The sequence below is a fragment of the Onychostruthus taczanowskii genome, unplaced genomic scaffold, assembly GCF_017590055.1.
Source record: "Onychostruthus taczanowskii isolate IOZ18803 unplaced genomic scaffold, ASM1759005v1 scaffold9, whole genome shotgun sequence".
NCBI classification, from domain to species: Eukaryota; Metazoa; Chordata; class Aves; order Passeriformes; family Passeridae; genus Onychostruthus; species Onychostruthus taczanowskii.
Window position 1 is genome coordinate 16,827,892 of NW_024506993.1, and position 22,570 is coordinate 16,850,461.

A 22,570-nucleotide genomic window follows, 5' to 3' on the forward strand; every position below is an offset into this window, starting at 1 on the left:
TCCGGGGCGGGCCGGAAGCGGCGCGTTCGCGGTCGCGTTTGAACCGCGCAGGGCCGTGCGGCCGCTCCGGCCCCGGGGCCGCGACCCTCTGGAGCCCCCCCGGCCACCCGCGCCGACCGCCCGGCCCCGCCATGCCCATCCGCGCCCACTGCACCATCTGCTCCGACTTCTTCGACAACGAGCGGGACGTGGCGGCCGTGCCCTGCGGGCACACCTTCCACCAGGCCTGGTGAGCGCCGGGGCGGGCGGGGGCTCGGGCCGGGCCGTGGGCTGCCAGCCCCCGCGAGGGCTCTGAGGAGTTCACGGAGCTGCCGCGGCAGTCCGGGCTGTGCTGCTCGCTGTGTGAACGGGCTGACCCGGGAGGCGGTGGAGTCGCCGTCCCTGGAGGTCTTTGAGGCAGGACTGGAAGTGGCACTTGAATGGTGGTGATCGGTCATGGGTTGGACTCGATGATCTCAGATCTTTTCCGACCTAATTGATTCTGTGCTTGTGTTGCTGTGCTGCCTGCAGGCTCCCTTCTCCGGAAGAGCCGGTGTCACAGGGTGTTTGGAGGGAGTGATGTTGGGTTATGGTGAAGCCGCCCTGGTAATTCTATGCTTTTCTAGGACTGTGTTGCAAATGTCTGTGTTGAAAGGAAATGGTTCTTCTGAGGAAATAAACTTTGTGTGGGGAGAGAGTGGGCATTTGCTTTCCTGGATAACAAGCTTGGAAAGGAGCACGGGTGTGATTGTCACTCCTCACTCAGCAGTGCTGCTCGGGCCTGCTCTCTGCCAGCAGCCAGCGGAGCAGGGAGAGCTTCCAAAGGTAACCTGCCAGCTCCAAATCATTACCTGCTCCCAAAATAAACCTTTCCAGTGTGACGTGATGGTTTGGTTGCAAAATGCATTAGCAGCTGTCGTGGGGAGCCCGGCAGGTTTGCGTTCATCGTCCCAGAGCAGAGCCAGGCCGGCGCCCCGGCTCAGGGATCCGTGTTCAGTGGCACCCCTTGGAGCCGCCTGCGCTGGCATCTCAGCTGTCACACCCTGACAGAGCAGCTCCTGTGCGCATCCACTCGCTCCTGCAGCTCTTCAGTGCCTGTCTCCCAGAGAGATCTGAGCTCTGCAAAAGCTCTGCCCTGTTAAAGATAAGCTCACGTGCTAAATTCAGCCAGGAATTGTCTTGGAGATGCGGGTGGAGCATGGAGCTCCTGCCGGCCAGCGCTGGACTGAAGGTTTGCAGTTCTGTTGAGTGTGTGACAAGGAGTCACATCCTGCTGTCCCTGGGGAGCTGGGGGATGGCCCCTGGAAGCAGTGCCCCAGGACTGTAAGGATTTACTGTATGTTTTCCTTTTCTTTCTCAGCCTCTTCCAGTGGTTTGACACTGCACCGAGCCGGACATGCCCGCAGTGCAGAAACCAGGTAAAGCCATCCCCTGTGGCACCAAGGAGCTGTGGCCTGGGGTGATGCCAGAAAAAGGCTCATGGTAAAAAGCAGAGGGACTTTCTGTCACTTGGGACTGCCCAGAGGAGAGGAAGTCCCCTCCACAGCCCTTGGGGTTGCAGTGGGCTGAGGGTGCCCTGCTGCTGTCTGCACTGCAGCTCCTTTCAAAAGGGCTGTGGGTTTTCACAGCTTTTACTTGGGCTGGGTAAGTACTGACGTGATGACAGGAGGGGCTGCAAGGGTTAATGGGGCACCTGGCTGGTGTTTGTGGTGTGCCCAGCCCATTGCTGTCAGGTGAACAGCCTGTTCTGCTGCACGTGGGCCTTGCAACCAACCCCTCCTGGTGCAGCAGTAGTCGACCCTCCCTTGAGAAAAGCGATGGCTGGGGAGAGAAGGAAGGATGTGCTCTGCTTCTGAGTTAGGAAGCTGAGCCTCAGGTTTCCATTGGCTTAACTGGGACCTGAACGTCTTTGAAGTCCCTTGTGTCACCAGCCTTCATGCCACCAGCAGGTCTTAGCACGTAGTGGCTGCAGGAGATGTTTCCTTGCTCTCATGTAGGTTTTTAGCCAGCTGCTGCTTGGGCTTATTCTGTGTTCGTGCTTCTTTCCTCCTCTCAAGGTCTTGGCCCTTGTTCCTTCCCTGACTTGTTGATTCCCTCTGTTCTTCTCTGCCTCTTACATCTCTGGGTTACCATGGAGTTATCGCGAAATAACATCTTATGTGGCAGTAACCATGCAATTAGCTGGTGTCATGACTGTATATAATACTTAAAACACAAAGCTGTAACTGCATGGGGGAGGTGTGGAGAGCTATCAAATTCAATTACAGCACCTTCTGCCTGCAGAAAGCAGCACGTACTTCTGTCTTAGGATTTGGCATCATGTTAGCTCAGCATCAGCTGCTTTGGGCTGAGCTGCCAGAGAACAGACTGCGCTCGATTCAGAAATGTCTGAATCTTTCTGCTGCGGCTCAGGAGCTTGGCTGGAGTCACACTCCCAGAAACTGAGTGGGGGGTCTGCTGCTGTGCTGTTGAGCCAAAGCAGAGCATCACCACTAATGGTGTCAAACACGTGATCTGATTTGCCTTTCATGGCCTTGTCACAAGACACTACCTTCTCCCCCTCCATCTGTCTTCCGTATCTGTTGTTTCCATATTTGTGCCCATCAAACTCTTCTGTCTCCTGTGTTTAGGTCAGCAAAAGGCACATCATCAGTAAGCTGTTTTTTGATGTTACCCTGGACGAGCAAGCAGCACCGGATGCTGAGACCTTGCAGGTAACTTGACGGGGGTGTTCTTTCCTCATGTGATGCTTCAGCCTCCTGGAAGGGTGGCCTGGCCTGCTGGTCCTCTGCCAGCAGGTGCTTCCCAAGCTGGAGCTTGCTGTGCTCATGTGTCTGACCTGAAGCATTTCATTCTCTGGTGATTTAGCATTCCCTCTGATCAAATCCCATGCGGTGACCCAAGGAATCTCCTCTCCTTCCTGCTCTTCCTTCTGCTTCTCACTTTACCTGGAAACCTGCTGGACTGCTGTTCCTCCCTTGGGAATGAGGGTACAGAGCTGTTCCAAGGACAGGAGAAGGGAAACCCCAGATGCAGTGAACTGCTGCTGGTATCTGTGGTGTGGCTGTGTGTGAGCCCTGCTAACCCCTCTGGAGAGAGGGGTCCATTGGAGGAATTGCCTCCTGCTCCTCCCTTCTGTGCAGGAAGGTTGGTTGTGCAGATTGAAGGATGTGGGGCAGGGTGGTGATAAAGTCATGATTCCCCGAGAGAGAGTAGGAAAGGAATGCCTGAAGCCACACCAGCAGCAGTGACCAACGTGGAGGCTGGCAGGTCCTGGCGGGATCCTGGCTGGAGCTGGGGTGCTGGGTGGTGTGCTCCAAGTGCCACCTTTGGGTGCAGAGAGTTGGGGATGAGTAGGGATAAACACAGAGTGGCTGTTCCACGTTCTCTCCTTTGTGTAGTGTGGATGAAACAGGGCTCCTTCTGTCTTGGAATTATCTGTTCCAAAAAAGGGTGGCCGGTTGACCTTGGTATAACGGGATGCTTGTACCCTCTTGTGTTTAGAAGCAGCATGTGCAGCAATTACCATAATTAGCAGTTGCCATGACAATTCTATATGTACTTTGTATGTCTTTAAAATAAAACCAGCCAGACTAGAATGTCAGTAGCACTGTCTTTCTCCAAGACCACCAGTAACCAGTCTGAAGAGCGAAGTGTGCAGAGGAGTGGAGGAGCATCTCTGGGCCCTGGAGCCACGGGCCCTCGCAGCAGATACACATTTCCTTTTGTACAGATTGAGATCCATTCCCACGAGTCTAATGAGATGGGTGATTTGGAAATGGGTTGTCTGGAGAGAATTGCCCTAGAAAATCTTCCTGTTCTCTCTCACCCCCACTCCAGGATCTAAAATGGGTTCCCCCAGCCTTCTGCTCCAGGCAGGCTGTGCAGAACTGCTCCCTTGCTCAAGGGCAGCACTGTGGAGCTGCTCCTGCACAACAAACTTAATGGTAACTGCTCTTGCTCCTATAAATCTTGTGTGCCTGTGTCACAGCAACATCTAGCCTCAGTGTACAGCCTGCTTAATGAGGGCTCTGAGGTCACCAACGGAAAGAACCAAATACTTTTCTGGGTAAATCAGCATCATTAGCTTGTGTGGGTATTCACTGCTGTGTGCACTGTACAGGCTGCTGCTGCAACCAGTTTCTTGTGGTGTGCTGCCTTGTTTTTGGAGGACATGGAGTACCTTAAGAGCACAGATGTCTTGCTCACAATGGGCGAGGTACTAAGGTCCACCTAGATGTGAGGTCTGTCTGTGATGGAGTGTCTGATTCTGGCCAGGCACCAGTTCAAAGAGAATGCATGGTGGGCCAAGCCTGGGCTCTTCAGAGGATGAGATAAGAACTTCTGGCATCCTCAGCCAGAAGCAACTTCACCTGAGGAAGAAAAAAAAAATCCAAGGCCATAGAGTGGTGTTCATCTCTGTAATCAGCTGGAGCTGTATCTGTGCAGCCCACAGCTGTCTTGGAATGAGCATTTGGCCTCCTGCCATGAAAGAGATGTGAGAAAGCAAAGTGTGTAGCTGTGGTGTTCTTGTCATCTTGGGGTGACAAGCTTTGGGACTCTCTTTGGAGGATCAGTCTTTGGTACCCAGTGAAGTGGTTGGAAGAGCTCCCTCATGATCTGAAACCCCTTCCTGTTGTTGCAGAATTAGCCAAATTATCTTCTGTAATTGTCTTTGTTTCTGTTTCTCACTGTTGCTGTTACTCAGAAATGTTTACAGTTAAAGGAGTGCTGGGGCTGTTTTGCTTTTCCACCCCCGGGCTAAAACTTCAATAGAAACAGCAGGGGGAACGTGGATTCCTGGAGTAGCTGCAGACCACAGGCCAAGTGTCCAAGCATTTCTTTCATTACTGAACCTGGGTTTAGCCTATACTGAATTTAAAGATGGTCCTTGTGAGCAGAACAGTCTCCATGTGGCTGTTCCCAGAGCAGGAAAAGGGTGAGTTTTGGAGTGTAACACCTCAGTGAGTCTGTCAAGAGCTGCTTGTGATCTGGGGAGTGCAGAATTCTTCCAAATGAGATTTCAGCTTGGTGAAGAGGAGGTGGGGGGAGGATTCCTGCCTGTAAACCTGCTGGGGAAGGTAGAAGCCTTGGAGGACAGCTGTCTGTTTGTGGTCAGGATATATTCATTTGATCTTGGGCAAATGTGGTAACTCAGTCTGGCAGAGAGGAGAGCTTCTCTCAGAGGAGAGAAAATTGGGAGCGGCTTTTAGGAGCTGTGGTGGAGGATGAGGGATTTCAGATTAAGTTGATGAATGAGGTAATGTTACATAGCTGCCTGAAGTAGCCCAGGGTTTCTTTGCTATCATGATAATTAGCACATCTTGTGAGCCCACTAATCGTTCCTGAATAGGACTCTGAGGAAGCTGCTTCAAAATAGTTCCTGCAGCAGAGTTAATTCCACGTTAGCCCTCCAGCAGTTGTGCCCCTTGGGGCAAATCCCAGTCAGATCTGCTAGGCTTTGCATTTAGTCCTTCTGCTTACCAAGCTTTACATCCCACATTCCTTTTCCTGCTTTTATTGTCACTAGCAGAGCCCTAGCTCTGGTCCTGTCAGAGCTGTGGTCACTGCTGGTGCTATTCTCGGCTCAGATTTGCATGTAGCATTCCGGGTTGCACAGATTTGTGTGCCTGTGTTGGCATTTTATTGTGGTTTTATTCCACTGCAGTTCCTGCCTGACTTGTTATGTGCTTTCCTCTGCAGTTCTCTTTTTAAGTCATCTTCTGTTGACTCTTTCCTGCATATATTTCTCTCTCTGGTTTTTCTTTTAAATATACATATAGATATATAGATATAAATAGCCTCTCTTTTTAACCTCTCTACATTTCCTTTGGCTATTCGCCAGTGTTAAATTATATCACTTCATTTTCTCTAATTTAAACTACCGGGCATCTGCTGCCTCTTTCTGATCCTTGATGAAGGCGTTAGAAATGTTGATGTTCCTCAGACCCTCGTGGTACCCAGGAGATTTTGTGCACTCTCAGCTGGTGTGTTATGGATTGGTTTCTCAGTGATCTGTTTCCAGCTGTTCGATTGAGCTGTTAGCTCATATCAGCATTCTGAACTGCAGTGACTTCAGTGTCTGTCAGCATGTTTGAGTGCATGCTTGGTTACCTTTTCAGGTGTTTGGCTGTGCTCTCCTGCCTCCCACCTCCATCTGATTAAAGTTCACTTCAGTTTAAAGAACTCTCAGTAATCCAGTTAGTCTGGCAACATCCCTCCCTTATTGCTTTGTTTAGGTAAAACATTATAAAAATTGTTCTTGCCTGACTTCCTGTGTTTCCCTGAGAGCCTTCCAAAATTATTCAGCTAAAACAGGATGACTGACAGTGTGAGAAACACAAGGTTGACAAGGCTAAGCTGAAGCTGCGATCCTCTCTTCTCCCCCTGAAGAATGCCAGTTGGAGGTGCTCTTTCTGTTCCCTGTGATAATCCAGGCTTGTAACTCCGTGCTCGTTGTTTCCATATTCCCTCCTTAGTGCCTGCCTGCTCCAAAGTCCTGCTGAGAAACCTCTTGGGTCTTTTTAAGATCTGGTGAAAGCATCTCTGCAGGGCATTTCCTAATGGGGTTCTCTGTGTTGTGTTTCAGAATGAACTGGACAAGGTGAAGGCCCAGCTGTCCTTGAAAGGTGAGTTCCTGTAGCCTGCAGAGGATCAGCAGCCCACGATCAGCAGCTCCTGGGTTCTGCCTGTGCCAGGTGGCTTGCCCAGGTCTGAGGAGCCCCTGTGCAGAGGCCAGTCCTCTCTGAAGCCGAGAGCATGGTTCAGGCTGCAAACTGTTTCACTAGAGCAACTTCTCTGGAGCTTTTGCTGAGGTCAGAACACCTACAGTGATGCAAAGCTTATATGACAGAGCCTGAGTCCACAGCCTGGCCCAGCTCTGCTGTAACTCAGGAATTCACTGCGGGTTCAAACAAGTAGATGCAATATTTTTTCCCCCTTCCTAATCGCAAGCTTACAGAATTGCAGCAACGCTCTATCTGGAGCAGGCTTGAAAGCAAAAGCCTCGGTTTGCTTGCTGGGAAACTCACAGCTGCATATGGCAAAGACTCATTCCCTCCAGCAGATAGAGGGTGAAAGTGGTGTCCAAAAGCAGCAGTGGGAAGGCTTTGGATTTGTTTGGCTGTTGCAGTGCCACATGTGTCGCGCGAAGAGCAGACGGAGTTCAGTGTGCACGCACTTCCATCTTCCCATCTTTAATTTTAGAGGATGTTTGAGGGAGGCAGGAAAAGCAAAAGCCCTGGAGACTTGTCGATGGGTTTTAAGCATCTCTGTAGGCAGCCTGTCATCAGAACATGAGTCATGAGCAGCAAAAGGAAAATGTCAGTCTAAGTGACAGAAATCCTAAAACATGCTAGCAGAAGGGTAAAAAAATGTTTAAAGAATGCTGGGGGCTCACCCACGCCCCAAGAGTTGTCTTTCCTCTGCGTTCCCTGCATGCACGAGACAGACATGAATAGCCAGTGGATTGAGGATTCGGTCCTTAGCCTGAGAGTAGAGTTGGATGGTCTGCACGTCTCTATTCTGAGGCCTGTTCTCCTGCCAGCTTGGTTGAGTTTAGTGACTTGGTAGAGAGCCAGATCTTCTGGGGAAGGTGGCTGGGATTCTTGCTAGGATATTATCCAAGAAAATCTGCTTGAAGGCCTGCTAATCTTCTCGGCTTCTGGTGAGTAGAGGTTGGATTTGACATTCCCTGTCCCATTCTCTTTTCATATTGGAAACGCGAAGCTCCTTCCCACCTCCTGCCTCCTTTGCTGTGGGTACTCTGCTCTCTGCTGGTTCCTGTGTATAAGTTCTCCATGTGAAGCTGTGCTCTGCTCTGTGTGCTGCAGAGGAGCTGTGGAGCTGCCAGGCTCTGATCAGCCTGCAAATGGCTCGAGAGGTGCCGAGCTCCGAGCAGACCCAGCAGGCTCTGTGGGAGGCTCTCTGAATGAGCTGAAAACTCATTCCTGCAGCATGGAGGGGTTTGATTCCTGCCATCTGCCTCTGGGCAGCTGGGAACGGAGGAGGGGGAAGCCCTAACTCTTCCAGTGGGTGTGGAGTCCCTGCAAATGCAAGGGAGCGTCTCCAGACACTGCCTCTGGTGGGAAAGGGTTATTCAGATCGATGCAGAAGCCTCCCGTGTGCTTCTGCTGAAACATGTTCTTGTCTTGTTCCTCGGTCCCACATGGCTCTTTTACTCCCTGATTGAACAGTGAAGCTTCACTGCAGGTCATGCTTCCACAGGATGTGGAGGCAGAATTTGAAACTGGATGGCTTGCAAGGAGAACAGGTTTTTTGGAAAGGCATTTTTTGGCTCTCTACTATTGCCAGGCTGGAGCCACAGGCAATTATAGCAAAGACTGAATATGCTGGGCTGAAGGCTTCCCCCTGCCCTCAGCAGGGTTAGGTGAAGGGGTTCCTGCTTTCCCTCATTACCCAACTGCTTTGAGCTTTTCAGTGATGGTGGCTGTTCCTTGCTTGGTCTGGCAGCTCCTGATAGTGGTTGTTGCTTTCTGAGCTGTCCTTCCCTTGTCTCCACAAAACGAATTGAAATCTGGTGGTGGTTTCCACCACCTTCTCTCTGGTGGTTAGGGGCATGTGCTTTGCTCCTGGTTTGCCAGGGAGAGGGAGAGCAGGATGTAAAGGTTTTGTGACCTGCAAAAAGCGGGCACCTGGGGAATCTATTTAAGCTGTCATGTGTCCTGCAGTGCCCCCGGCACCTGCCCTTTGATGTAGGTGCTGTGGTTAATGAGGGCACATGCAGCAGCTTGGTGGACCCCTGCATACATCTGCCCAATGGCCCCCAAAGGGGCTCCTGACACGTAAAATTCCATGTGGAGAGGATGGATACAAAGCTCTCTTCTCCAGCTCTATGACAGCTTGGTGTAACTCGAGAGGAATTATTTCCTTGTGCAAGCCTGGCTTTGAGAAAACGCAAGAGTTAAGATTCATCATCTTAATGCTAGCAGGGCTGGCGCTGGAAAGCTATTAAAGGGAATTTTTTATCTTTAGTAAAGAAATCTTGAAGCCTGCTGGCACTGAGAGAAGCAATTGCTCAGTACAGACCCTGGTGCAGACGCCACTTAGAGAAATGGCTCTCTCCAGGAATGGCTGAATCCTGGCAGCCTGGAGCTGAGCCTGCGAGCAGTCTGTGTGCTCCTGCTGCTCTGCTGCAACTGGACTCTGGGTTACCAGGCCATGACCTTTCTCTTTCTTCATTTCCAGAGAAAGAAAAGCGGGAATGCCAGGCTGTTGTGGATGGGCTGAGGGACACTCTGGATGTGCGCAATGCCACGATAGAGTCGCTCCAGAAGATGCTGGGAGAGACAGAGATGCTGTGCTCCTCTCTCAAGGTACCCTTCCTGTCCCCAGCAGGACTAACCATCATGCAGTCAGTGTTAGTTCTGTTGAAGATCTCTGCAGATCCTGCTAATAAAGAGATTGTGCTGGTGGGATTTTGGGTCTGGTACCTGGATTTTCATTTTGGTTTGATTAATTGAAGCAAGTGCTGTTGCTGGTCTTGAGGTCTTGAGGTCCTGTTTGTGCTCTGCTGAGGTGGTTCAGAGGCATAAAAAGCCTACAGGCCCATGGTTTGTGTACAGGTGCTCAAGGTAGAGGTATCCCTGGCGAGGGAAAAATGCCAGCCCAGTCTGAGGAATGTGACTGAGCCTCACTAATGAAGCGGCAGTGCTGGTCATAAAGGTAGTAGCAGGAATCTAGTGTGGGAACTAGCCTCAGCACCCCGTTGCTGAAACAGTGGTTCCCTGAGGTAGAATGTTCTTCTGAAATGGGTTTAGGCCAAGTGGGATTCAAGGAAAATTATTTTCTTACTTTGATCAGGGGGAGAAATCAAACTGAAAAATATGGAGGGGGAGTTGCAGGCTTCAGCTGAGTGGGATCTGATCCAGCTAACTCTCCTGTCTCTGTTCTGTTGCCAGGGCTTTGCCTCAGTTAGGTTAGTAATGTTGTGAAGTCCAGGGATCAAATATTCCTGTTGTGCTTCAGTGTGCAGTGACTCAGTGTGTAGTCATGTACTATGCGTAAACAGCAAGAGGAAGAGGGTAAGAGCAGGAGCAGCTTTGTTGGGATGTTTTGGAGCAGCTTTGCCTTGATGCTGGGCTGGGCAGTCTGTGCTGTGTGAAGGTGATGTGCCTGTCTCAAGAAGGTGGGGTGCAGGCTGGAAAGTGGGATAAGTGTCTACTGCACTTCCCATGCTGTTTAACCCAGTATCCTAAACTACATCCTGTTTCTTGACCTGCAAGGCCAAGTGGCCCAGAGAGAGCTTGTAGACGTGTCGTGGTGCTGTCGTGCTGTAGGCCACCTGCAGCTGGGCTCTTTTGGGAGGAAGCATCCAGGAGATCTACCTGAAAGGTCAGAAAGAGTAAGGAATTAATGCCAGGCAGGCCTCGCTGTGAGCCAGCACAACTGTTTTTGCCCAGCCATGGGATTTTATGCAATCTGCTTGCATGTAAAGGCAGCCTGGATCTTGGCCATGCCATAGATGCTGGTGTGATCCTGGACAGGTCAGTGGCAGGATACTTCTGATGCCCTCTACTCCAGCAGAAATAACTGTGACAGTGAGAGCCGATACTTGCTGCTCAACTCAGCACCTCAGTGCTGCATTTTCCTGCCTTGACACCTCTGGAGGAGCTCTGTGCTTATCTTCCCTGTTGCAAAACCCTCTTTGTATGCTTAAGTCCCTTTAATGAAAGCTGGGCAGGGCAGAAGGATTAGGGACCTGGAGGTATCTTTTCTGTGGCATGTGGGGTTTCCCAGCTGAATGCCAAGCACTGTCTTAAACTGCATCATTAAAGATTAAAGCACTAAACTTCTGCAGTGAAAATACAGGCTTAACTCGCTGTGACGCAGGTTAAGGCTGAGAGCTGGGCCTGTCTTCTGCTGGCACCGCCAGTTTGCTGCAGTTTCAGGCTGGCTGAAGCTGGGGCCTCTGCCCTGACCAGGCACAAAACACTGCTGTGGGGATCTGAAGTGTTGAGAGTTCTGGTTAGGGAAAAGCCAAAGACAAGCTCCAGTTAAACAGGAGTGACACATGAGCCTGCAACACTGTCCCTCCTCAACTTCCCGGTGGTTTCACAGCTGTTTGGTTTCTGTGGCAGGAAGTGGATAAAATCCTTTAACTTGTGTGGGAAGGAGCTTTACAAGGCATCTGATCTTTTGCCAGGCCTTTCCCTGCAATCAGTGCTATGCTGAAACCAGAGCCTTTTAAAGTTGCTGTGCAAGGTGCCCAGGCACACACAAACCTGGACAGCACAGATGCATCAGAATGGTGCTAATTCAGCTATCCCCATTCTCTGCCACACTGCAGATGTGTGCTTTTCTATCTCAGCTGAGGGTCTGTTACTGCTGGAGTGGCAGTAGGCTGCAATAGACTTACAGCAGGTGAGAGAAGTGCCTGGGTGGGTGTCTGGTTTGGCTGAGGTCTCCCAGAAGAGACCCACTCATTCCTATCTGTGCTCTAAGCAGCTAATAACAAGGAGAGTTGGGAGGCTGAAGCAACCAGCTGTGCACGGAGGGAAGGCAATAGCAGGGTTTGCTTGCTGTGGACTCCTTTGCTTTTGAAAAACAAATTGTCACCGCTGCGTACAGGGCACTGTGCAGCAGAGAGGGGCTGTGACATGGGCTCAGCTCCAGCCCCACCTTGTGATTAGCACTGAGACCCTGCTGTGCTCGTGGGGAGCAGAGCTGGGGGTGCAGTGGGAGGGAGTCAACTCTCCATAATCCCGGGCTGCTGAGGTGGTGGTAGCATTTAGCCGACGTGTGCTTCCGGCTGCCCGCAGTGCACGTAAGCCGGGATGCTTCTCCAACAATCCCTGGAGCCTCACTAGTGGTCTGTGTGCTTGCTTCCCTGCAGAAGCAGATGAAATTCCTGGAGCAGCAGCAGGAGGATAACAGAAGTTCAAAGGAGGAGGCCCGGCGGCTGCGAAACAAGCTGAGAACCATGGAACGGTGAGATCTGGGTGCTCCCTGGGCCTTGCAGGCTGGGCTGCACACCTCTGCCCTTTTTGGGGAGGGCAGGAGGGTCCTGCTGGGCCTGCTGCAGCACCTACCTCCATGTGCTGGATCATGGTACCTGTGAGGTTTGAAACGGCTGCTTTAGCTGCCCTGGCATGCCTCCTGCCCCTGCTAAATTTGCAGACAGCTGCTCTCATTAAAGAGCAGCAAGGCAGGGTACTGGCCTCATCTCTAGTGCACTGAGCATGGCTATGTGCCATTTCTGTTATCAGAGGATGCTGGGGCAGAATGCCAGCCCAGGAACACAGCCACAGGGCTATAGGGACCAAGAGCTGGGCATCAGTTCCATGTGCAGTATGTGTGTGCAGCTGCCCCTTCTCTAGTCCAAGTAATGCTGGTTTTCCCCAGTGAAAAGCCCTGCTTGAGGTGAGGCAGCTGTCTCTCTACTCCCATGACACCCAGAGTGCCTGCAGGAGAAGCTCAGGCTGCACCAGCCCCTAGAGGGGGGAGCAGGGCTTTTGTCTCTTTCCCAGGTCTGTTTGTGATTCATGAGCTGAGGGTACGTTTTTGTTTGTGGGTTTTTTGTGCAGGATCGAGCTGTTGCTTCAGAGCCAGCGCCCGGAAGTGGAGGAGATGATCAGAGACATGGGAGTCGGGCAGGCAGCGGTGGAGCAGCTTGCAATCTACTGTGTCTCCCTCAAAAAGTAGGTGCTGCAGGCTTGGCACAGCTGGCTGGTGTTGTCCTGGGGATACCCAGGGAGAGCCCTCTGCCGAGCACCAACAGGCACATGGGCTCTGTGGGGCTTTCACTGCCTCTTAGGGGCTTCCACTGGGCTTTGACTGACAGATCCTGGGGACCTAGTTTGGAGCCTGTCACACTGAACTGTTCCTCTTGTCACTGTAGTGACATGTGTGTCACCATGGGAACGGTCTCCAGAGTTGTCAGTGCACCTATGAAGCGATGATGATTATTCCCTCTGCTTTCCTCTCATGCCCGGGGGAAAGCAAGCGGATGCAGAGCTCTGGGTTGTGCCCTCTGCAGCACTGCACTGTGCAGCTGTGGCCTCTGGCAAAGCAAGCCTCCACTGCTGCCCTCCCCTACCTGGATATCCATCTGGTCCTGCTGGGGGAAAACCACAGCTTTTTTTGTGCCCGTTCTGATGGCAGCTGAATAACTGCAGCTTTGGTACAAAGCTGTAATGAGGCAAGTGTCCCTGTGGTGTAATTGGGAATGAATGTGCATGGCCAGTAGTGTGAAGTCTCTGAAAAGTCGCTTAAAGCAAAGTCCCCTGTTTGCTGCCAGCATGGAGGCTGTGCTCTGTTTTCTGTCTTTTTCACTGGCAACTAAAATGTCTCTGGCTCTGGTTCCCATTTTGCTGGTGGAATCAGGCATGGTACCCCATGCAGGTTTTTTCTCCCCCATGGTGCAGTGGAATGTGTGACAGTGTTAGTACACTTAGTCATCTTTGTTCCTTAAAGGGTATTGTGTCTCCTGGGTTTTCTCTGGTGGCTCTGCAGGTCCAGAGCTTCAATTTGAGGGTCTTGGCTTCTCTCTGAGAAGTTCTGGCTCAGCTACCTTACAGACAGTGTGACTCTTTGGGTCTCTTTGTAGGGAATATGAGAATTTGAAGGAAGCTCGGAAGATCTCTGGTGAGATGACAGAGAAGCTGAAAAAGGAGCTGTTTTCTGTCAATAATAAGGTAAAGGGAGAGTGTGAGTTGCCAGGGCTGAGTTGCCAGGGTGACATCTGGTCTGTAAAATCCCTGTCCATAACTGAGGCCCAAGGCCTCTGCAGTGACCCCCTCCCACACTGATGGGTACAGGTGTGTGGAAGGGTCAGGCTGAGGTTTCTGGGTCAGGATGTGATATGATGAGCAAACAGCTCATGGGCTGCTGTTAGGAGGGCAGTCTCTGGGGACAGTGCTGGGACAGCATGTGCAGAGCCAGCCAGAGTTTGGCAGGGAGCCTCTGCTGGAAGGCAGCAGCACACAGGTGTTCCACTGCTCCCACTGTGTTCTGGAAGTAGCCATTCCAGCTACACTGCTGAGCACTCAGCTGCCAGCTCCTCCTGCTGCAGAACTGGTCCCTAAGGAAGTGGAAGGGGGTTTGGAGCCAGTATTGGTTGAGCAGGGCTTAGACCTGGCTTGGCACATCCAGTCACACCCAGCCTTGTGCCATCAGCCAACTGAACTGGGCCAGGGCTCCCACATCATGCTGTGCCCAGGCAGGAGAGCTTCCCAAAGCACTGTGAGGACACACAGGTGGCCTTGCACAGAGCCTGCCTGGTCTGGTCCTGAGCTGGTGCAGAGCTTGGGGATGCTGACATGTTTCTGCTGCTGTGCTCCCCCTGCTCCAGGCATGGCTGGGGTCTATTAGCTCAGGTCAGGCAGGACTGTCTTCATCTGTTCTGGCAGTGCATCCCTGTGAAAAGCATGTGTGTAGCCTCACTCCCCAAGGCACAGGTGTTCCCTGGGGCATCCCCATGTCTAAGCCAACAAAGTGAGAAGCTGTGGGTGGATTTGGCCTACTTCTGTTACTCAGCCATAGCTGCTGTCCCCTCAAATGGAGAAGGAGGTTTTCAGATTGCTGTGCTGTGCTCCCCAGAGAAGTTAACCCCTACAGAAGGTTCTGCTGCTGGAATTGGGCTGCTCCTGGCTGAGTCAGAGCCAAGCTGTGGTGGCCAGTGTGGGTCAGGAGGATGCGAGTCAGTGCTCAGGGGGCTCCAGGTTTGGCTGCCAGAGAGCTGACTGTACCCACAGTCCATGAGCTGGCCCAGGCTCCCGGAGCCACTGAGGTGTCTGAAGTGGTAACAGTCCACTTCCTGACCCCTGCTGCTGCCATGCTTCCCTGTTGAATCAGGCTTGTCCATGTGCCAGCACTGCTGATGCACAGCCATCCTCCGGCCTGTGGTTTGTGATTGCTGTGCTCTGGTGTGTCCAAAGGCCTGCAGGAATTCAGAATGCAGCCACCAAGTGTTAGAGCAGGGAAAAGCTGTTGCCGTGAGGCATAAATGCTGGGTGAGCAGCCCTGGACATCCCTCTGCAGGCAGCTTGTGGAATTGGGTAGGGATTGGATTGCACTGGTACATGAGAGGTTGGTCAGACTGACACGGGAGAATTGAGCCCTTGACAGGGGAAGTAGCATGTGCTGCAGAGCACACTGCTCTCACAGGGCTCTGCAGTCCCCCTTACCCAGGTAAGTGTAACCCACGCTCTGTTGTGTTCTGCAGCTGCAGAAAACGACTTCAGAGTTGGAGAAGACAAAGGAGGAGTTAAAAAGCACACAGAAAGATCTGAAGAATGCAGACAAGGAGATCTTGGTGAGAATATCTTTCTTCATGGCCAGCTGCCAGTTACTGCAGACTGGTCTGCAGCTGCAAAGCCAGGAGTTATGCTGGCTTTTGCTCAGTGACTAAATTTCCCAGCCTATCTCTGAGCTCCACCTGATGTTGATCTATGGAAAAGGGGCAAAGTACCCACTGCTAAATTTTTCTTTATCTCACTGGCTGCTTTCCCTTTTCCCTCCAGAGTTTGAAGAAAAAGATAGACATCCTGCAGGATACTCTGAAGGTCCCATCTGTAACCAGGGAAACACTCAGTCGGCTAGTCTTGGAAAGGTTAGTGAGCTGCATCCTCAGACACAGTACAGGCAGGTCCAAAGGCAGAGCTGACAGTTTAACTGAGAAAGCAGAGATGTACTAGTCTGGCAGGTGTTGCAGAGGCATGGTGGTTTTGTTCCTTGTATCCTTTTTCTTGTGGCTGACGGGATGATGTTTGGTTTATGTGGAAAAAGTCTCTGAGGATTTGGATCAGGAGAGGGTGGAGGAACGGCCTGGGTTTTAAAAAAGTCTTTGTCACTGTGTCTTGCCTGGGAAACATTCCTAAAGCTGCTGTTCTTGTTGCTTTAAAGCTGGCCATGGGATGAGCGTGCACTGGTGTATGGTGACCAAAGAGCTCAGCTAGGCAGAGGAATCTAACCTGAGAAATGACATCTGCTTTTATGCAGCCTTTCTTGAGGAGCCTATGCCATTAGCCCAGTAGAGCAGGCTGGGTTGTGTCCTTAGAGCAGCAGTGTGTCAGTGTGATTCCTGGGCTCTGGGAGCTGGTGTCACAGCGCTCAGCATTTGAGGGGGAGCAGTATTTGGGACATTGAATTTAAACTCTGGGTTCAGGTTGTCCTTTCTTTGGCGTGTAAGCAGAACGGGGTGTAAGCTCCTGGTGCCACTGCTGTCTGAGCACTCATTGTCATGGGGTGCAGTGCTGCCTTCCCCTGGGTGGCAGGCAGTGGCTCAGTGACTGATGCTTTTCTTGCCCCTGCAGCCCTGCTCCCACGGAACTGCATCCAAAGCTCCACCGCCCGGCCCACAGCGATGAGATCAACCTAGATGCTACATTCGATGTGGACACCCCTGAGCACCAGCCCTGCACAGCTCCCTTCGGCCCTGCAAAAAGGCAGAAGCTGGATAAAAAGCCGTGAGTTTTCCCTCCTCTTTCTGCTTCTAAAGAGATCAAAGTCTCACTGCTTTGGAAGTTTCTGTGTGAGATCAGATAGCTCTCCAGCTGCCTGATGGCGTGCTGCAAGCTTTGCCGTCATTTGCTTGGCCTTGTCTGTCCTTGCCAGCTCCATTTGAACAATAAATCTCTGCTGATTTGCTCCTTGGGCTCCTTACAGGCCTCCTGTGGTAAATCTGGCGAAGAAAGTTCTGAAGGAAACCGTGGAGGTAAAAGGACTAATCTTGATTTTTCTGTGTCGCTTCTTTGATTCTGCTGTTAATAAGCTTGGAATAAAGAATCTATTTTCTCCCTTGTGGCTGTGGACTGGCCCATCTGTAGAACTACTCTGTTCTTCAAAGTGTTTTCCTTGATGGTCTCCTAGAAACACTGTTGCTGCCTCAGGCCTCCTGGAACAGGGCTGGAGAAGGGAGGGTGGGGACCCACCTGCTTGGTGATGATTCTGCCCCAGATGTGCTTCACAAACAGCACCTGGAGCTGACCACAAGGGCTGTGGGGTCAGCTGAGGTGGCTGTTTGCCCTTGCTGAGGGCAGTGTCCTGCCTCTTGGGCACTGTTCCACATAACCCCCAGTGGGAGTTGCTAGCTGCTGGTTTTCAACCTGACGTGGTATGGCAGTAACCATTACCTTAAATAGCTGTCTGTGTTATCAGTGCTGCCTGTATGTGGATTCCATGTAGCAGATTGTGCTGGTTAAAGGGCTTTTCTTGTTATTTTGTGGGACAGAACGGGGCAGATGATCTGGAGGATGATGCTCTTAAAGGACTCTTGCCAGCATTCATCAGGAACTCTTTTCTCTCCAAGAAGCCATCTTCGGGTGTTTTGCTGGGTTCCCACAGGAACATGGGCTCTGTAAGTATGACTGTCCAGCTGGTGAGTGCCCAGGCTGGCACTGCCACCTCTGTCCTGAACTGACCCTGAAAGAGGAAGTGAATGAGGCTTTTACCTTGCCACATACAGTGCGTGGAAAATAAATCTCACAGCACAACCTGGCTACTTCCCAGTCCTGCAGAGCTCCAGAGATGACAGATGCTCATTCCTTTCCTGGCAGCAGACTAAGTGGCTCTCCATGTCCTATTCCTCCACCTCCTTGGAGCTTATGGTATTCCTGTATTCTTCAATTCCAGTGACAAAATCCTAAGCCTTGGTCGGCTTATCTAAAAAAGTGCCCAATATTCCCAAACTTTGTTAATACCCATGGGTCTGTCTTTTTCCAGACAGCACAAGTACTGAGTGTTTCCAAGTGCCTTTAACCCCTTTCCAGAAGCTGTGGTCTGCACTGCTCCCCCTTCCCCATAACCAGCATGAGGAGAGGTAGCCAAGGCTCTGTGTGCTGCTCCAGGCTCATTTGTTTCTCTCTCCTAGGTGAGGACGGGCTACGATGGCATGGGAGGCAGGACAAAGTTCATAGAGCCAGTATCCTTTCCTGCAGCTTATGTGGCAGTACTGGTGCTGTGGGCACCTAACTTCTGATCCTTCTCTTTGGTCTCAACAGAAAATGGACTTGGGATCCTCAAGGAATGATCTGATTTCTCTCTGAACAAATCTGAGCTCAGCAAAGGCATCAAGGTCCTGAACTTGCTGAGAGCACTTGTGGCTGGTTCAGAGAAGTGCATCAGCTAGAAATCAGTGCAGTTTTCAGGGACTGCCTGTGCCCTTGGGATCTTACAGCAGCAGTGTAGCACAGCCTCTTCTGGCTGTGTGCCTGCCAGCCCGTGCAGCTGGAGCCCTCATTCTGTGGGCTGCTGCTGCTCCACAGTGGTGAGGAGTGGCTGGGCTGAGCTCACCCCTGGCTGTGGAGCTGTTCCTGCCTTGGGACTGCTCTGCCATGGGAGGCTGCAGGCTCTGGCTGCTCTGCCTTCATCTGCACAGTGTCCTGGCTTAGGAGGTCTTGCAACTCGAATATGCTGTTAAAATGCTGGTTTATGTGCAAGGAGATAACATAGAATCATGTGAAATCATTAATGTTGGGAAAGAGCTCTGAGGTCAGAGTCCAACCATTAACACAGCATTAGCAAGCCCACCACTAACCCATGTCCCTAGCCAACATGTCTGCATGTTTTTTGAATGCTTGCAGGGACTTCCACCACTTCCCTGGGCAGCCTACTGTAATGCTTGACCACCTCTTTAGTGAAGAGATGTTTTCTAATATCCAGTTCAAACCCCCTTTTTGGGAAGTGTTTCCTGACACGTGGGACAGGTGTGTGTCCAAGCTCTGCTCCTGTGAGAAGGTAGCAAAGCCCATCCTGTCCTCTGGGGATGCAGATATATGGCTGGGTCCCAGGTCTGGTTCAGGCTGGACTGCAGCAGGTGTTGGATCACTTGTGTTCCCAGGGCACTGCTCTGTGCTTTCCTTGACAGTTCTGCCTCCAGACAAACCTGGCGGAAATCCGTCCGTTACCAGTTAGGAGCAGGAAGAAGGTCTCCAGACCAGCGTCTGCAGCTCCTGCATTTTCCTCCAGCAGCAGCCAGGCCAGAATGGACACTTTCCTGCAGTGAGAGCCCCTGACTTCCTGGGAGAGGCTTGGAGAAGAGGCTGCAGAGCAGAGCACACTTGCCCAGAGCCTGGCACGAGGCAATGTGAAGGCACCACTGCCTGGGGTACTGTTCACAAAGCACTGGTGCTGCCCTGTGGGTGAGATCAGCTGCCCTGTGGAGAATCCTGCCCTCGCAGCAAGCCTCTGGAGAACAAGCCTCTGGCTAATGCCTGGACTCCTGGACTGAGTTACCCTCATTTTACCATTCCTTCCTCTGGTTTTTCCTGCAGAATTAACAGGGTATTCTTGCCTTCTGGCCTCCTCAGAGTTCTGCAGTTGCTGCTGCTCTGGGCTCAGCAGGAGGTGCAGGAAGAGTGTCTGGGTTGCAGTTGCTGCTGCTCTGGCTCTCTGGCACCAGGTGGATGCACTTGGATGCAGCCACAAGCAGGAGGTGCAGGAAGAGTGTCTGGGATGTCAGTCTGGAGAGCAGCAGGAAGAAGGGACCTGGACCAGCTCCATGCCTGGTGTAAATAGTGCCACGGAAGTTTACTGGAGGAAGAAGTGTGTGTAGAGCACCCTGTGTGGCTGACGAGTGTCTGTATATTCATCATGAAATTAAACACCTTCCCTCAACCACAGGCCTGTTGGGGCTGGAGAGATCCACAGGTGGACTTGTGAGCTGTGTTGCCCTGCCCTGTTCTGGGTCATGAAGTCCAGAGTGGTCTTGCAGGCTTGGCACTGAAACTAGTGACTTGGAAGGAAAGTATTGGGGTGATCCCTGCTCCACTTGGAAGCAGAGATAGGTGTGCTGGTGCAACCTCTGCTTGGCACGTGTTGGTGTAAAACTTGTTCATTAATTTCTATGTTTTAATAAGAGAGTATTTTTATTATTTTGTAACTGTTCTGACTTGTGATTAGAGGTTTTGGAATGCTTGGAGAAGTGCTGAAGAATGGCTCCCTTCAGGGGAGGGGGAGGGTGGTGGGGCTGAACCTGTCTGGGTTCTTCAGCTTGGAGCCATGGAACAGGAGATCCACATCTGAAGCAGGGCTGTCCAAACTGCAAGGAACAGATGTGGTGAGGCCCCTAATAAAGCACTCTCTGTACAAATCTGACCTTTCCTATTTCCAGCTGCTTCAGGCCAAATCTGTATTACTGGACTGGCTAAAAACATGTTTTTTGGGAATAAAACATATTGCTGTGCATACTTGTTAACACAACTGGCTTCTGAGCATTTTCCAGCCTGTTGCACCTCAGGGTGGAGATCTGAGCTTGAGTGATGGGTGTGCTCAACCCTTCAGGTTCCTTTGGGGTGCCAGCCCTTGGGAGACAGGCCCCTTTTGCAAGGAAGGACAGTGGTGGGGTGAAGCCATGGGGGCAGTGATGCCCATCCCCAGGGAAGTGGACAAGGCACAGCCCTGCAGAGCATGAGCTGTGTCTCACCTGCATCACCTGAGGCTCACTGCAGAATTAAGTGGAATGGGGGGAGAGTTTGGAGGAGCCAGGAGAGAGAGGGTTCAGAGGGCTGGGAAACAAAGAAGCTTAAGGGAGGGGGGACTTAAGCAAAGTGGATTCTGCAGAGGAGAAGCCTGAGAGAGGGTCTGCAGAGAGCCTGCTGTCCTTGTCCCTTCGAGGTAGGTATCAAGTGTCTGTAAAATGTGAGAGTTGCTCTGGGTCTCTCCAGTTCAGGAGGGCCCTTTTAAGAAGGCAGCAGTGAAGGTTTGGGTGTGGGGCTGGTGGGGAACATGGGCTTCCATGTTGGGGTGCTGGAGAGCACGTGTGGTGTCTGCCCATAATGGGAGAACAGATCCCTGCCTGCTGTGGAGGGGTTGAGAAGGGTTTTTGGGGCTGTTTTAATATCAAGGTAAGTTTAAATAGGTTTGAGCATCTTGTCTGGGCACTCCCTGCACCAGTGCTGTTGCTGGCAACTGCTCCAACCTCTGCTGCATTCAAGGTGGATGTTTTGAGTCTCCTGTGTGTGGGGAATACATCACCTCAGGAAAAAAATCCAAACAAACCAAACGTTTTGTGTGTGTCCTGGGCACCTTCTAAGTGCTGGCCCCTTTCATCCACTCCTGCACTCTAACCTTCCAGACTTGCTGCTGCTGGGTTGTTTCTGGTGCGTTTTTGTTCTGGTTTATTGCACATCTGTTGCCCTGCCCAGAACTGAAGCTATTTTATTCTCTTACTCAGTCCTTTCCTATCCTCCAAAGCTCTTTTGCTGCCGTGTCACACCTTCTGCAGCCCGCTCTGCTCCTCGGGGGCCAGCAGTGGCCGCTTCCCCGGGCCGGGGCGTACAGAAGGGGCGGGGAAGGGGCTGAGCTCCCTCGTTCCTGGGGCTTGTTGGAGCCGGTTGCTATTTCGGTGCGCTGCGAGGTGAGGCTGGACCCAGTTTCACGTTTATTTTAGGATTTAGCGCGTGGGAGTTGACTCACAGCCCATAAAAAGCAGCCGCCGGCACTGCCCGGGCTCGGCTCCGCCCGGGCTGCCGCGCCCAGGGACAATTTTGGGTTCGCGCTGGGGTCCCCCGAGGGGGTCCGGGCCGTGGCAGCCGCAGGGTGGCAGCAGGGGACCGGCGGCGACAGCGCGTCCCTCATGAACGGCTCTCTGACCTCATGGGCAGCTGTGACCTCACACCGAGAGAGCGTGGCCATTGGCTGAGTGCTGTGTGACCTCGTGGGCAGCCTGTGACCTCACACCGAGAGAGCGTGGCCATTGGCTGAGTGCTGTGTGACCTCGTGGGCAGCCTGTGACCTCACACCGAGAAAGCGTGGCCATTGGCTGAGTGCTGTGTGACCTCATGGGCAGCTGTGACCTCACACCGAGAAAGCGTGGCCATTGGCTGAGTGCTGTGTGACCTCGTGGGCAGCCTGTGACCTCACACGGAGAAAGCATGGCCATTGGCTGAGTGCTGTGTGACCTCATGGAAAGGGAGGTGCTGGTTGGCTGGGACTGGCGCTGTGTGAGCCCATTGGCTCGGCCTGTGATGTCATAGGAGAGCAGTGGTGGTCACTGGCTGGTTTCTGAGTGGCCATGGGAAGGACAGGGTTGTTATTGGCTGAGTCTCCATTTCCTCATCAGTGAGCCTGTGACCTCACAGGAGCCTGTGTGCTCATTGCCTGGCTGAGAGCGACTGCCATGATGTCATGAGGTAGCAGGGTGCTCATTGGACAGTAGCATGTGACGTTGCAGGGCTGCCTGTGATCTGACAGGGAGCACAACAATCGCTGACTGGCAGAGAGTGACATCACAAGGCAGTGCATGACCTCACAATGGCACAAAACATTCATTGGCTGGCAGGGTGTGAAGTCCTGAGACAGCCTCTGACATCACGGAAGAGGCAAGTTCTCATTGGTTATCAGGCTGTGACTTCCAGGAGGAGCACATGACCTCATGGAAGAGGGGACACCTCATTGGTCAGCGGTGTGTGACATCCTGCAGCAGCCCGTGACCTCATGGGTGAGCGGGCGCTCATTGGCTGTTGCGTGTAACCTCATGCGGCACTGCGCGCCCATTGGCCGCCGTGCCGTGACGTCACGGCAGACGGGCCGCTCATTGACGGCCAGAGCGGGAGCACGAGTGGCGCCGTCTGGCGGGCGCGAGCGCTGGCGCTGCGCGGCGCCGATTGGCCGGCGGGCGGGGCGGGGCGGG

General features: G+C 52.4%; 1 protein-coding gene across 1 annotated transcript; it reads left to right on the forward strand.

Annotated features, from left to right (window-relative positions):
* The first annotated feature begins 131 nt into the window (after nt 1-131).
* Nucleotides 132-18,943, forward strand: LOC121347332 (TRAF interacting protein). The gene is made up of 15 exons (XM_041425937.1): nt 132-229; nt 1,340-1,397; nt 2,610-2,693; nt 6,569-6,608; nt 9,187-9,314; nt 11,834-11,928; nt 12,525-12,638; nt 13,547-13,634; nt 15,164-15,253; nt 15,462-15,550; nt 16,254-16,406; nt 16,606-16,654; nt 17,171-17,296; nt 17,810-17,860; nt 18,818-18,943. Exons 1-15 carry the CDS (start codon nt 132-134, stop codon nt 18,941-18,943), a joined length of 1,389 nt encoding a protein of 462 aa, XP_041281871.1.
* The last annotated feature ends 3,627 nt before the right edge of the window (nt 18,944-22,570 follow it).

Coding starts and splice junctions, on each gene's coding strand:
- LOC121347332 (XM_041425937.1), top strand. CDS start 132: ATGCCCATCCGCGCCCACTGCACCATCTGCTCCGACTTCTTCGACAAC. Junction 11,929..12,524: donor AAGCTGAGAACCATGGAACG/GTGAGATCTGGG, acceptor TTTTTTGTGCAG/GATCGAGCTGTTGCTTCAGA. Junction 16,407..16,605: donor CAGAAGCTGGATAAAAAGCC/GTGAGTTTTCCC, acceptor GGCTCCTTACAG/GCCTCCTGTGGTAAATCTGG.